At 40.3% G+C, this 16,495-nt stretch overlaps 1 protein-coding gene across 1 annotated transcript in view; it reads right to left on the bottom strand.

Moving 5' to 3' along the window:
• Positions 1–16,495, bottom strand: part of SCFD2 (sec1 family domain containing 2) — a 323,281-nt gene that overhangs the window by 298,459 nt on the left and 8,327 nt on the right. The window contains exon 2 of the mRNA XM_030563081.1: positions 12,454–12,622. Within this exon, the coding sequence (XP_030418941.1) occupies positions 12,454–12,622 (169 nt within the window). The remainder of the gene's footprint in view (positions 1–12,453; positions 12,623–16,495) is intronic.

The raw sequence follows: 16,495 nt of genomic DNA on the forward strand, positions 1-16,495 counted from the left end.
CTCATATCCACCATCTCTTTGTATGACTAAAGCATAGCTCCTTTAATCAGCATTTTTGTAATTTCTAGCCTCTGTAAGAAGTTTTTTGAAGCCAGGACATGCCCCATGTCAGTAATATGACCCGCAAGTTTCACTGTCAAGTTTCATTTCCTTCTTCTCAATTGTATATCTACAGCTTGGACTAAAAGTTGAACTATCAACATTTTATATTCTGCTGCTGTTTCTAGTAATTAAAAATGGCTTAACACTTATTTTGTTTAAATAAATACATTAGAGGAACAACTTAAATAAGGCCTGAAATATCCACTCTCCCACAGAGAATTGGAATCTTTCCTGGTTGAGAACCAAACTTCTCCAGAACCTGGACTAGTTTTTTTTTTTTTTTAAATAGACAGAAAGAAAGAAATTTGCAAGTATCTCCAATGGTCAGAGATGGGACACTGGATGGGGAGGGATCTGAGCTACTACACAGAATTCTTTCCCAGGTGTCTGGCCGGTGGGTCTCCCCCTTTTGCTCAGAGTCTAACTGATCATCCTGTTTCGGGTGAAGAAGGCATTTCCCCCTAGGTCAAATTGGGCAGACATTGCGTAGCGGGGGGGAAGGGGCGGACGGAGAGAGAGGAAGGTTCGCCTCCTTCCGCAGAGTGGAGCAGGGCTGATTTGAACTAGAGAAAATAGTAAAGGCTCTGTAACTTGGAACCTTCAAATCAAGATCTGAGGACTTCAATAACCCCGACTATTACAGGAGTGGGTGGATAAGATTCTGTAGCCTGCCATGTGCAGAAAGTCAGACTAGATCATCATGATGGTCTCATCTGGCCTTAAAAGTCTATAAGACTAAAACTCTATTCTTCATGGATCCAATTAAAACCTTCCAAACATGAACTGAGTACAAACCAATGCAATGCTGTCTTCCAAAATCTGAAGACAGACAATCCTTGTATTTCTGCAGCTGCTCAGAGCTTTGCAAGCTTTGTCAACTTTCACTGCTGTTACTGGGATCTGGCAGAGCAGCTATGAAATTGACAAGAATCATGCCAATGTCACTCTGGTATATCTTGGGAAAGCAACCACCACCACCAGTACAGCAGGTACTGAAGCTACTGACTGGGAACTAGAACCCAACAGAGGCTGAGGGACAGTTAAAAAAAGATCCACAGACATCATTATTCTCACAGATCTGGGATGAGAATGCGGTGAAAGAGGAAAAGGTTCTTTTCCCTGTCCAGAGGGGATGGACGTTTCAACTGAACAGAAAATCTACTAGCCAGAGGCTACAAAGATGGTATCCCTGAGAAATGTCAAGGGACAGCTTCCCGGTACGAAGCTCACAATGCAGCCCAGTCCTAAGGGTGGGAATGGGGAAGAAATGCCTGACTTGTCACTGGACAGAGGGACCTGTCATTTTATAAAACAGAGGATTAAATTAGGTGCCTAGTAAAAAGGTTCTGGGTATGGAGAAGGCAGGAAAGAGAGAAAGCAATTATTAAGTATTTTATAGTACCAACAGGGTGCTAAGCACCTCACAGGACACAAGTACCTGCCCCTTACAAGGGTCTTACAAATTAGATATGAGAAGTAGGAGAAATGATTGATTCAGGGAGAACAGTGGAGGGACAGAAAATACAAAGGAAGAGGCAGAAGAAAAAAGTGTGGGGAGTAAAGAAAGTAAAGGAATGTAGGGAAAAGAAAAAAAATGAGACACAGTGAAAACATCACTTTGATATATTACAGGAACATACAAAGAAAAAAGTGTGACGCTACAGAGAGAAAGAAGACCTAACAAAAACATGAGAGATGTAGTAAGCTACATATTAGACAGGAAGGGGATTGCCAATGCCTTGGAATTAAATATTTTTTTAAAAGTAGGAGTTGTGGCAGTGTAGTATTTTGCAGCCTGGCTAGTAGGCTTAGTTTTCAAAAGACTAAGTGCCAGATAAATGTCTCACATCTTGAACTTAAATTTTAGCCTGCATAATTTGCAATAGCAGACACTGAAGCTTGAGTTTATACAAAAAACCTTGAGAGACTCTTAATGATACTTCAAAAAACTGCAACAAAACGAGTTGCCAACTATGAGGCAGACTCTTGTTTTCCTTCCCAAACATTGCTCCCTCATCAAAATAAGACGGTTTCATGTGTTCTTCCCATTAGTTTATTATATTATCTTTTACTCTTTTGAGAGAAAGCAGGTTTATTCTACTGTATGAGCTTCTGAATCACGCTTCCACTCATACACAGGCTTTTCTTGTACCTAGCAGAAGAGCCAAGGAATAATTCCACAGTATGTAATAAGGCTGATAGGTACACTTGCATTTTGGAATTTTCATGTCAACCTGAAGGCAGCATACAACGTAGAGTGGAAACTAGTCTTTGAAGAGTACCTTACAATATTAGGCAAAATTACACAGATAGGAACATTACACAAACCCTAGTGCCCATCCTGGCTGCTTAAAATAATTTTGTAAGGGTATGAACCCCTCCTGCTCCCTAAAAATTATGAAGAGGTAAAAGAAAGTGTTGCCACACCTGAGTAATAAGTGAGAATATAAAATATCTAAGGGAAAAATCCTAAAGAACTAACAAAAGAAACAGAATTTTCAACTCAGGTTTAATAGTAATAAAGGGAAAGGCTAGTTAAAGATGGATGAACAGAACTGGATCTTTTCCATACCTCTAGAAGAAATGCTGCTACAGTCCACACACAGTAAGAAGAGTCTTTAAATAGCTTACCACTACTTTGCGGATGGATCAATAAACAGACGTTCGGGAGGAACATCATTTTTCTTTATTTTAAGTCAGAATGGCAATTCCATGACACGCATTTTATCAAAAAGAAATATTGCTATGAAGCACTATAAGCATAATACTTATATTTATTCCCTAATTACCAGTGAATGAAGAACAAGGGTTTTCAAAACTGACAGGCGATTCTGAGATGCTTTGAAGGGCCCTGATTTGTAGAAAGTGCTGAGCACCCAATCCATTGGGGGACACCCAAAATCATTAGTTACTTTTGAAAAATCTTGGCCAAAAGATAGTAAGACATATTTTCCATTTTATATAAATGTATAAATTCAAAAGGGCGTCTAGTTTGTATATTATACATGCATACAAAAAATATGACATGGCACCCTACATTTGACCAGGTAAAGTTTTTAGCAACTTGCAGTTAATGAAATCACTTTTTCTGAACAAGAGGTTAAGCAGATAACTGGTCTTCCTTGTGAATCAAATATGCTCTGCGTTTCATACTCAGTGTTACACCTGGCGAATATGGCTGCAGGCATACACTATGACATCACAACAGTTATTTAATCGAAGAGTTTGTATGGTTCCACTGGCCAGCTCATTGGCAGTGTAGTGGTGAGTTCTGGTCAAATAAGGGATACCAACTTACAGAAGATACAACTACAGATAAGGAAGTTAATTATATCTTTCTTCTGTGTGGACACCTGCTCCTCTGTCAGTCCAGTACTCATAGAAAACAAGAAGCAATAGGAAACATCCTCCTTCCAGCTAAATACTGTCTGATAGTACTGGCTACCTTCAAAATTAGAGAAGAAAGGCATAAATCACTCTGTCCAAGAAAAAGAAATCACCAACCTCCGGGCTAGAGTGGCAGGAACAAAAATCTCATTTCCTTTCTATTGCAACTATTCCTTTCACTTACGAACAGGTTAATCTGAAGAAAGAATCATTTCTCAATAATCTGATTGATTTGGTTTCCATTCTTCTGATTCCAGCTCATATTGGCTATGACAGTCAGTCTGTCTGTTGCTTTTACTTTGAAAATACATGGCTTTGATGGGCAGACCCTGTTGTGCTAGACACAGTAGGAGAGCTCATTTCATGACTCATGCTTTTTATTTTGCTCCACACTGGAGGTTCAAATACATCACTATGATATTTCCTGTCACTTTCCACGGGGGAAAATTTCTGGAGCAAATTAAATATTGCATTCTTTACCACCTGAACTGCCTGGAAATTAGTGTTACGTTGGGATTCCCAGAATAACAGTTTGTTCTGAACCACAGAGGAGCCCATCTGTGCCTCCCACCCCAATAATCTTGTGTGAGTTGTTATTCTGATTGCCAGTGAATTAGTCAGAGGCTTGCCCTTTATAAGTTTTGAAGTTAAAAGATAAAACAAGCGGTAGCTACACTGATAGAGGAAGGGTCAGAAAATAACTTGTTTCTGGAAGTTCCAATGATTGATGAGAAAATTCTCCAAAAGACAAAGATATAGCCTTGGGCAATGCTATTATCATGCTGATCATCAGAAGATGCTAGTGAGTTGACACTTGTAGAGTGCTGAGAAATACTCTGTTGAGATGTTGAAACTTACTGAACCTTTTTACAAGCAAAGGAACCAGAAGCTGAAAAACACCAGCAGAAAACGGAAGTGACCCCCTTCAATTAGAAAGCACAGGTAGTCCTGGTGATGAGGGCAAAGAAGGACTACAGTTAGACATCATTAAGATCTATGGAATGAACAAAATCCTGAAGAGGTCAGCTTTGCCACACTGTCTGAAATTTCCATTTTTGGGTCCTGAGGAGGAGATTAGGAGGCAAGATCTTGAAGTAAAAAGATTATTTAGATAATGACTGTATTAAGCTTTCAGGCCTGTATGGGACCCTGGACTAGAAGTCTGTTCAATATCTGTGTGGAGCAACAGTGATGGGAGATACAAAGGGTTGTGAGACAGGGATAGGCATTGTTCTAGGACCCTCCTAGGGTTCTAGGTACTATGGGATACATAGAATTTATAAATGAAAGCCAGACACTCTAATATCCGGGGAATGAGGGACCATCCCTTCAGGCATTTTTGTTTCCTCAGACTGACCAGATAATTCCTCCTAGAAGGCATCTGACTTCTGATAATTGAGAGGGCAGGAGAAGTTGACAGAGAAAATCCTAAAAAAAAACAAGTCCTGTCTCTGGAAAAGAACCCCAATGGTCCACAGAGTCATCCTGCTGCAGGCAGAAGGGCGGGAGGAAGCAAGGAGTTGCAGGAACATAGATCTGAAAGGGAAAGCACCTTTGATTTTAAGTATTGGATCTGCTGCAACTTCTGCTACTGCTGGGAAGAAAGCAGAAAATTCCCTTAGCTCTTTTTATCAATCCTTCAATAAACACCCACATGCACTCAAGTTTTTTTGGCTAATATAGGGAGGGAGGCTAGAAAGGCCATTATCATTTCTGGAATCAGGGTAGTCCTGAAGGAGAACTCAAGAAAAACCTCAAAGTTGAAGCAGGATACTGGTTTCCAAACATGAGTGCAGTACCTTAAACTTTCCAGCAGGGGGAACTGTCAAAAAACTGAAAAGGTCTCAAGAGGAATTTCTACCTGCCAATGCATGGGACACGGGCAGAAAATCCAAGCAGCGCTGGACTGATGAAATGCAAGTCTGTACAATGGATAAAAGAGGAAGAGCTCAATATAGAGATGGATACAAGAATACACATACACATATATTTTACATTTAAAGGGGCCTCACCCTCCATCATTCAACAATAGTAATCAATTAAGCACGATCTGGATTTTATTATACTATAATCTAAGGCAGTGCTTCTCAAAGTCGGGCCGCCGCTTGTTCAGGGAAAGCCCCTGGCGGTCCAGGCTGGTTTACCTGCCACGTCCGCAGTTTCGGCCAGTTTGCTTACCTGCCGCGTCCACAAGTTCGGCCGATCGCAGTTCCCACTGGCCATCCTAGGCCAATGGGGACCGCGGAAAGTGGCGCGGGCTGAGAAATGTGCAGCCCTATTGGCCTGGAGCAATGAACCGCAGCCAGTGGGAGCTGCAATCAGCCAAATCTATGGACACGGCAGGTAAACAAATTGGCCCGGATTGCCAGGGGCTTTCCCTGAACAAGCGGCGGCCTGACTTTGAGAAGCACTGATCTAAGGAAACCAGATATCAGCAGCTTGCTATGGAGGTAGTTTAATTATTCTAATTATGAAATACAAATTTTCATTCAAAAACACAATCATTCTGATTTACCTTCTGAAAACCAAAGTTTTCTCTCACATGCCAAAAAAGAAAAAAAAATTACAAAAAGAAACCATTATCCCACATGACTGTTAAAGTTCAGTGTGTCATTTATTCAGCATTAAAGAAAAATAGTGCTTCATATTTTTTAAACTATGTTCAAGAACATATGTCAAAAGGACAAAGTATGTATTTCCAATAGCTGAAACAATGCCCAGCCAATGGAAATAAGCTTTCCCTCCACCTCCCGTTTTGTTTTTCCAATATTGGTAGAAATTTTTCTTCTTTTAATGGCTGTACTGGTTGCTCTTTTTCTTCATCATGCAAGAATAATTAAGCCTATCTTCATTAATTTACATTATGTATGATTGTTGGATGCTTATATCTAAGTATCACAGTAGCTCTAATATAGTCTTTTTCATCCTTTCAGCAACAATAAGAAGTCGAATGCATCAAAAAACAGCACACAACTAAGATTTGCAAATGATGCAATGTTAAAAGAAAATGAAAAAATAAACACAGGCAAAGAGTTTCAATAACTTACTGTTAATTATGTTCCTAGTACTATTATTTATTAAACCCCAGTTGAGATCAGGGACCCTTTTTGCTATGCACTGGACAATCACATAGACAGACCCTGTCCCAGACAGCTTACCATCTGTCATAAACAGATAAGTAAGAGTTAATAGAACAGAAGTACTTCATATCTCTTTTGCCTGGAAAGGGTTAACAAAATCAGTGAGCCTGGCTGTCACCTGACCAGAGGACCAATCAGGGGACAGGATACTTTCAAATCTTGAAGGAGGGAAGTTTTTGTGTGTGCTGTTAGTGTTTGGTGATTGTTCTCTCTGGGTTCTGAGAGTGATCAGACGTTCAACCAGGTTTCTCTCCAATCTCTCTGATACAGTCTCTTATATGTCCAGAATAGTAAGTACTAGGTAGATAAAGCGAGTTAGGCTTATGTTTGTTTTCTTTATTTGCAAATGTGTATTTGGCTGGAAGGAGTTCAAATTTGTATTTGCTGAAAGGATTTTAATTTGTACTTGTATACTTAGGCTGGGAGGGTATTCCCAGTGTCTGCAGCTGAAAGACCCTCTACCTATTCCATTTTAAATTTACAAAGATAATTTTTACTGTTTTTCTCTCTTTAATTAGAAGTTTCTTGTTTAAGAACCTGATTGTATTTTTATTCTGGTGTGAGACCCCAAGGGACGGGGTCTGGATTCACCAGGGAATTGGTGGGGAGAAAAGAGGGAAGGGGGAGAGAGAGGCTAATTTCTCTCTGTGTTAGGATTACTGTCTCTCTCAGGGAGAGTCTGGAAGGGGGAGAGAGAAGAAAGGGGGGAAGGTGAATTTTCCTCTCCGTTTAAGATTCAAGGAGTTTGAATCACAGTGATCTTCCAAGGTAACCCAGGGAGGGGAAGCCTGGGAGAGGCAACGGTGAGGGAAAGGGTTTACTTTCCTTGTGTTAAGATCCAGAGGGACTGGGTCTTGGGGGTCCCCGGGCAAGGTTTTGAGGGGACCAGAATGTACCAGGCACTGAAATTCCTGGTTGGTGGCAGCGCTACAAGTACTAAGCTGGTAATTGAGCTTAGAGGAATTCATGCTGGTACCCCATCTTTTGGACGCTAAGTTTCATAGTAGGGAATTATACCATGACACCATCCAAATAGGCAAGACAGACAGTGAGGGGAAACAAGCACAAAGAGATGAAGTGACTTGCCCAAGGACACATAACAAGTTGCTGGAATTAGTAACCAGGTCACATCATGCCCAGACCAGTATCCTATTGATAAGGACTATCATCATTACTATGCTTAAATCTTTTAACAGGACACTTAAAAACCACCAGCACCAGTACTGACCATAAGCCATCTAGGATATTTTGGAGCCACATGCTGCCCCAGATCTGCACTCAAACTGCCTCTGAGGTTATGAGGAGTTCCATATGTATGCTGCATGACTCTTATTACCACATCATCTGCAAGAATGTAAATATAATGGAAGAGTTGGATTTCTTTTCTTCCTAGTTTAAATTGTAACAAGTCAAGTGTTTTCTGAAATGTGAAGATTTATAATTACAGTAAGATCAGAGTACATATCCAAACAAAAATGTTAACTGTTTAAGACCAAATGAACATGCACACGTACACCCACACACCATCCAAAGATAATATGTGCCTAAAGTTAAACAGGTGCATTACTGTTTTTAGGACTGAGGAAGAGACATGCTTTCAGCTTCAGCATATTCTTTGACTATGAGACACTGACTGAAAAAAAAAAAAGATCTACCAAAGTATCTCAGTGGATGATTAAGTTTCCACTGCCAATGTTTTATATGGGGGAAAAATAATAGAAAGTTTTGTAGTGTATCGTATTTTAAACATCTGGTCAGCAATTCCAGGTTTACTGAATCACATACCAATGAACAAGATCACCACATTTTCAGCTTGTTATTTTTACCAATGCAAACTCAGATAATTTAATGACTCTAATTGCTTTGTCAAAAATGTCTAGACACCTTAGCTACTATTACCTATTGAATTGCTTTAGGCACAGCAGTCCAAATGTTAAATGTATTAGAGTATGTTTTTGCATTTTTATGGACAAAATATTTACAGTAAGTAGCTAATGGCCCATTTCATGTTTTATAAAAACTGTTTTATCTTCTGCATAAATGTCTGGCCCTTTACTGAGTTGTATTCTACCACAAAGCTGGTCCAAAATGTATACATAGGAGATATTTACAAGCTCCCAAGTGTTTTGGAGGGATAAGAAGAACAAGCTGTATTCAGGAAGTCACTTATACATGTATAACCAATGTGATTATAATTTGTCTAATTTGATACTGAAAACACATGATATAAGATATGGTTGAATAATAACATGTGTCATTTAAATTTCCCACATTTCAGCACCATGTTAGTTAGTATTCTCTGTTCTTGCTCATCATTGCCCAGTGATTAGGACACTAGCCTAGGACTTGAGAGACCTGGGTGCAAGTCCCTGCTTTCCCACACACTCTGTGTGGCTTTGAACAAATCCCTGAGCCTCTCTGTGCCTCGTAATACAGCTCAGGATGTTGTGAGAATGAATAAATGTAAAACTGTGAAGTGATCGGATACTATGGTAATGGAGGGCCACAGATAGACTGACACTTTTTTTTATTGAGATAAATGACCAAATTCTGCCCTCAAGTGGACAAATGGTTCAAGTCAACAGAATCACAGATATTCATCCAAAGAGAACATACAGCGTCCCCCAAAGAACTGCCATGGTCTTTAATGAGAAAAGTAACTGAAATGATATGAATACAAACTTAACTCCAAAAGCATTCCACAACTCATCTAAATGCTAACACCAAGGTGCCATCAATATCAGCCTTTCATTTTTAAAAGTGTCTACAACTGCTTCCATCATATCATTATTTTGCTCGTATTATACATTCTTTGTTTGAAAGAGCAAAGTTTTTCTGCATAAAAAATATGGAGAAGCACATAGTACTGATCCAATATGGATGTCTTTAGTTCTCATTCCATAAATTGTTTCATTCTTTAAATCATAAGAGTCTTGGGCTCTTTTCAAAATATTTCTTGATTAGCAGCCATTCACGCTGGAACAGCAATGTGTTCATAATTATATTAATGCAACATTTGTTCCTCAAACTTTTTTTTTGTACTACTAACACTATTAAAATTGAAAAATTTAAAAAAGCAATTCTTGAACTTTTTTCCTCGTCAAGAGATCACCTTGAAAGTATAACAACTTAAGCAGCACATGGCATTTAAATTTTCATTTAAATCTTTAAAGAAGCCCATTATTTCCTTAGGTTTAAGAAAAGAACCCTGCTTTATTTCATCACACCAGCCATAAATTATTCATTAATTCTGTTTGATAACCTCGTAACTGAGCCCAGATGTTTCTGTTGGAGAAACATTCCTTTAAAACGTTAGACAGCAAGCTGTGTGGATACAGCCGACATTTCTTCTCCTCCTCCTCCCCCACCACAATATATTTGAATATTAACTCAGAGGAGAAAAAAAACATTTTTAAGTATTTGAAAATATTCTGAATATAGAAGTCAGCATTTGTGAAATGCCACTGAATTTGGCACAACCATTCCCAAGCCATTGTGTAAAGAGCCACTCTGTCCACTGCTGTGCCACATTAAATTACTAGTCCTTTCCCTGACAGAGGTTCTGCTACCTTCACTCCGCACAGTAACTGGAAAATTTACAAGCAGAGAAACACTTGTTGCCATGCATAAACTGCACTTTGTATGCTAAAGTTTCTAATTACAACTAGCATTTCTGAGCTTGCTACCACTGGCAACAGCCATAGCCATTTTGATGAAGCACGAGATCACTCACAGCACCATCAGTAAGGGAGCTCATCGTTAGGAATTATAAATCAATTTAAGTATTGCAGAAGAATTTAGGCATTTCACACTGGTCAATAGCTGTAATGTGACCATTAAAACAGACTTGTGTTGAAGAAGAATGGAAACTGGTTTAAAATAGTTAGACTTCCATTCTGACAATGTCACAGATTCTATTACTTTCAGCCTAGTAGAAATGCCGTAGAAATGCCAACAGTAATTGAAAACTGTTTTCAAACATTTCATAGTTTATAGAAATGATTAAATAAACAGGACCTGAATGATCCAGAATAGCCTTCTGATTTGGAGACGTGAACTTTTTCAGGCCACGTAGTACTTCTCCAGTTGTGAGCGATGTGGAGATATAAACATGGCTGTACAAATAACACAAGCACTTCCAGCAAACCACAGAACAAAGACAGTGTAAAAGGTGCTAATAGCCACCCCAGAATCTGCTTTAAAATGACTCAGCAGAGTGGAGCAGTTTCCCAGGGCTTGTCTACACTGGCAACGTTAAATCACTGTTGTGACTCTTTAACATGGCTTATGTAGTTGTGACAGAGCACTGGGAGAGAGCTCTCCCAGTGCTCTAAAAAACCCACCTCCATGAGAGGTGTATCTACCAGCACTGGAGGACAACTACTGTCTACACTGGCACTTTACAGTGCTAAAACTTGCTGCGCTCGGGGGGATGTTTTTTCACATCCCTGAGCAAGAAAGTTGCAGTGCTGTAAAGTGCCAGTGTAGACAAGCCCCTGGAGTCTGAGGAAACCACACTCTAAAAGCAAAACTCAAAAGACCAATTAGCACCTTCAAAAATGGTTGGTGAAGATCCAACAAATGGTTTATTTTTGCTAACCCAGTCATCAGAGCAGTAAAGTCCACCTAGCTGAGCAAATGTATCCCTCTCTATCCCCTTAGGAACAGACTGAAGAAACATACAGCTGTGAATTGCTTCAGAAGCTGGATCCAGCAGCACCTAGCTAGTCAGGGGTGGGAGTGGGGAGAAGGTAATGGGCACAGAGGACCCCTATAAAATAAAGGTTATAGGATGAAGTGTAGGAAATCGAGAAGTCCTCTGCAAAATATCTGGGCGAGAGGGGGAGGAGAGGGGCAGGACCCAAAAGTTGTCAGTCCAGCAGGAACAAAACAAACTTGATAGTCTCTCCCAGAAAATCATGTTCCAACATGAGGAGGGGATGTGGTGGAAATGGGAAGTAACCTAAGATACTGGTTCCCTACCCTAGGACTTCCAGAGCACTATGCTGAGCAAGACTGGTATAACTTTGTAAGATAAAAACACAGCTAGCAGGCTAGATATTTTATGCTCTGTTTTCATACTGTAACAGAAGCTGTTGTAATACAGCAATTCACAAATAAATGACTATATCCAGAAATTGAAATTTCAAGTTAGGTGCACTGTATACACAAAAATAAAATATTAGTTCTGAGTTAAACACAGGAAAAGCAAAGCAAAGTTATTTCTTTTAAACGGCATTGTTATTTTTATGTGTTATCACAGAGTGGGATGGCCTATAAAGAAAGGTGATCTTAACCCCACCTGTGACTAATTAGCTCCCTCTGCCAGTGAGGTGTCTGAAGCCAGGAATATGGTGATAGGCTGCAAGTCACCTGGCTCTCAGGTAGAACGCCAGCAAGTAGTCAGTTATTAAGAGACCCACAGGAGCTGGAAGGAGACAGAACCTGGCAGGAGGCTCTCCACCCCAGCTAGCTGGAACACCTAGCTAGAGATACTCACTATGTGGGCGCAGAAATCTTGTGAGGTAAATGCTTTAGGAAGGGCCAGGCAGCAGGACCTGGCTTATCTGTTCTGATTTACTTTGGACTGTTTTAGTTTTAAAAATTAAACTTAACCTGAAGAACTGAAATCCTGCCTCTATCAGGAGCTTATTTCACCCACCACTGTACATGTATATATGTATGGATTATTATTTCAGAATCTATTTCAATAGCACTAAAACCATAATCTTCCATTTTTCTGGACATATGGTTATCGTTCTCTTCCCCGGTACCACACAAAAAAGTCTGTTATTTACACAGAAAAGAAAAAAAGCAGTTTTACTTTGGTTGTGCCAAGCAGCCAGGTGCTATAATATTGCAAGTTTCATCTTTAGTCTGCAGTGCAGTGAGTTCCACCATATTAACCATCACATCATTTGCGTGTCCAGGAAGTCGAGGAAGCACAGAGAATATCTTCTCTGCTAGGCTGTCACCATGATGACCAACTGCCCCTGGGAAAATATAAGTAAATAAGGAGTCAGATACAAACATGGGAAAAAACGGAGTATTAAGAACAAAAACCCATTCGATTACTGGGGAGAGGAGATTTAGTCTTGTTTTAAAAGAGAACATACACATTTTTAAAGTTACTGTGCTATAAGAGCCTGGGGGTATCCAACGTTAAGTTAGAAAGAACAATACTTTTTTGAAGAACTTACTTTAAAAAGTAGGATTTAAATGGACTTTTATGATTTTAGAGATGTTTGAGATTTTTTCAAACAAGAATCTAATTCCTTATCTAAGGAGAAAAGTGGACGAGAAGGCTTCCAGTGGCTATTTAAGAAACAAAAACGAACAAAAAAACCCCAAAACATGCACCACACTTTTCATTACCTAAATGAACAGTGGTAAACCAAAACTTCTCCTCTTACACAGGCCATATGCCTCCTCCAAGAGTATGGCTTTGCATACCTCCTAATGTGGGCCTGTGGGTTATTTCTGACCAGTTACATTAGCTTGCATTTGTCCAGAATTAATCTCATTTTATTATTCCCTGGCCAGATTCCTAATTTTTTTTCTCCCTTTATATTATTTGTGTTCTTTCTGGTGTTAGTAGCATCTCTCAATTTAGTACCACCTGTACATATTTGGAGGGGAAATGTAAGATTTCATACAGAAAGGGCAAGGACTCTGTCTCCTTGGACATCTGATACAAACTATGATTTATAGCTCAATGCTGTAATCATCCCCTCATTCTGACAGACAGCTGCCATTCAAAGAGAAGCCACCTCATAGCTAAATTATTACAGTTAGTAGTAGGGATTGAGAGCAGCTGAAAATATTTCAGACAGGATCAAACACAGTACTGTCTGACAAGGTATAGGCTGTGTTCAGATAAAGTTTGCGAAGAATCTAGCACTTATTAATTAAGCAAACTGCTATATTTAGAGCTTTATGGTGGCATTCAAGAATTCTTCAACAGTTAGTTACAAAGTGCTTTAGCAGTTTCAGAGAGGTCAGCAAAATATGATGGAATAATTTGAATGTTCTTTTAATGCTTAAAAGAAAGCAGCACCCAGTTAACTTAGTGCATGGATTTGAAAATTCCCATGCTTGGAAGTAAACTTAAACAACAGCTCAAACCTTTCCCATCATCCAACATACTGTATATATTTGAGCTACACTTCTAGCTCACAGTGCCACATAAATAAGGAAAGTGGCTGGCTCTTTATATATGAGAGACTATAGCTGTTAAGGACATTATTTTGAAACTCAGTGCACAGCTCATCTTGCATAGGTAATCATAGATTTTAAGGACAGATGGGATCATTAAATCAGCTATTCTGACCAACTGTACATCACAAGCCATTAAATTTCACCTAGGTACCACTGCATTGAGCCCAACAATTTGTGTTTGTCATGCAAAGGCTTTGCTGGACAAATATGTGTTTGTTTTTAAAAGGCAGGTGATTTGTTGCACAAGGAAGACGGCAACCATTCAAAGTGTAGGGCAAGCCATGAAAAACTGGAGCAAAGTTACCTTGCAGAAAAGTGGCATCATTTTGGTGGAAATCTCATGTCAGACTATACATTAGCTTTCTTTTCTGCTTATAACAAGACCCTATCTTCTTGGTTCTACCTCCTTTCTCTTGGAGATCCATGTATATTAGGCATGAGTAATGCTACGTTTTAGTCACTGGTATTTTTAGTGAAAGTCATGGGCAGTAAACAAAAATTCACACCCTATGACCTGTCCATAACTTTTACTATACAGGTAGTCCTTGACTTTACGATGTTGGTCCTGCAATGGACTGTTCTGCAGTTCTGAGTTACAACATTTCGACTTATGACAAAATTTCCAGGAATCAATTGTGTTGTAAGTCCGAGGACTGCCTCTATACTCCCAACTAAAAGCTAGGGGGGGGGGGGCTCCAGAAGCGGGGAGCAGGAGGTGCCGCAGGTGCTGGGTGGCCTGGAAGCACTGCAGGTACTCAGGTGGGCACCATGGGTATGGGGGGGGCAGCGTGGGTACTCAGAGGGGGGGTTCCCTACACGACTGCTAGGAAGTGACGACTTCCAGCTCCTAGCTCCATGTGCTGCCTCCGCTCCATCCCAAGCCCCAGTTCTGCAGCTCCCACTGGCTGGGAACCATGGACAATGGGAGCTGTGGGGGTGGAAGCAGCACATGGAGCTAGGAGCTGAGGGAGGGGAGTTCCTGTTGCCATTCCGGGAGCCCCCCCCAGGTAAGCACCACCCCACACCCCAATCCCGAGCCCTGAGCCCCCGCACACTCAAACTTCTGCTTTTGGAGAGCAGGGGGAAAGACTGTCCCAACAGCAACTGGTGCAACTGGCCCAGTGGCTGCTCGAGCTACTCAGGTGGCTCCCAGGCCAACTGCATGGCCTGCTGCAGAAGTCATGGAGGTCACAGAATCCGTGACTTCTGTGACCTTCATGACAAACACGGAGCCTCAGGAACGAGCAGTGTGTTTTCAGTTCAAACATACACATGAGGAATAGGCGTCAAATGTATTAGAGAAGAGACCAGGATGTAAGCTCAAAATTAAACAACAACGCTGGTCTACAATTTTTGAGAAGTCGTCTGCTTCAGAGATAAAATGTGATATTATGTATTTTGATGTGCTGAATTCAAATATGACAATTAAAATAACTGATTGACTACTGTTTCTAAGATATTTAAGTTTTTACATTTTATGTCTATGTATATTGTGTAGATAGTAGAGTTTTAATCATAAATTGTAAACCTAGGTCTTTTCATGTGTTTATGGTTGCTTTACATGATAATATTTCACCTGTCCTGTTTATGTAACACTTTAAAAATAGCAAAAGGGATATAAATAAAATTTATTATGAAACAAAAGGCAAAAAACTATTATGTACATAGTTTAGTACTATTCAGTGTCTACTCGGCGCTTCTTGGCTTGTCTCTTGTATTCATTCAATGGAGCATCTCTTGTCACTGTCCAGCAATAGTCTGCAAGCATTGATGGGCTCCATTTGCCCTGATAGCCTGCCAGGAGATTCCACTGCTGTAGTCTGGAGCCCAACACCTCTGCCTTACTCTTGGGTAGTTCCAAATCCCTGACAAGGTCATTCAGTTCAACTTGTGTTATGAGATGTGCTTCATAGGAGAAGGATGGGAGAAAATGTGGGTCCGGTGACATTGAGGTTCAGGACCAGAAGTTTCATCCTCTCCTCATCTGACTCAAGTGAGAATTATTTGGTGCATCAGGAACCGGCAGTCCTTCTCCGTGGGGTACTGGAAGTATAGCGATGGAATGTTTGGATAATGCCCAGTCCACTTTTTCTTCTTTGACACACCTTTCCCAACCAGAGGCACCATGCAGAAGTAACAATTGCTGGTATGATCTGTTGGCTCTCTCCAAATCATTGGCACTGCAAAAGGCATAGATTTCCTTTTCCTGTTCAACCACTGGCGAAGATTTGTTGCACAAGTCTTGCAGCATATGTGTGGGGCCCACCTCTTGTCCTGATCTCCAATTTTGCAGCCAAAATAAAGGTGATAGGCTTTCTTAACCATAGTAGTTATACTGCGCTTTTGGGATGCAAAAGTCACTTCACCACAAACATAGCAGAAGTTATCTGCACTGCTCACACAAGTACGAGGCATCTCTGCTCACTTTGGTTAAACAGAAATGTGTCCCTTTGCAAAATCAAACACTGACAAATAAGAGAGCAGGACACTGTATGATTTCTAGAGCTGATATAGGGCAATTTGTTCAGCAGAGTGATGTAAGCTTCGTTATGATTGCATCATCCATGACTTCTAGGAATAACATGATGCAATTCATATCATGTATGACGCAATACCAGCTTCAGATTGCATCACTCATTGTTTTGCCT

Source organism: Gopherus evgoodei, chromosome 5 (assembly GCF_007399415.2).
Source record: "Gopherus evgoodei ecotype Sinaloan lineage chromosome 5, rGopEvg1_v1.p, whole genome shotgun sequence".
NCBI lineage: Eukaryota > Metazoa > Chordata > Testudines > Testudinidae > Gopherus > Gopherus evgoodei.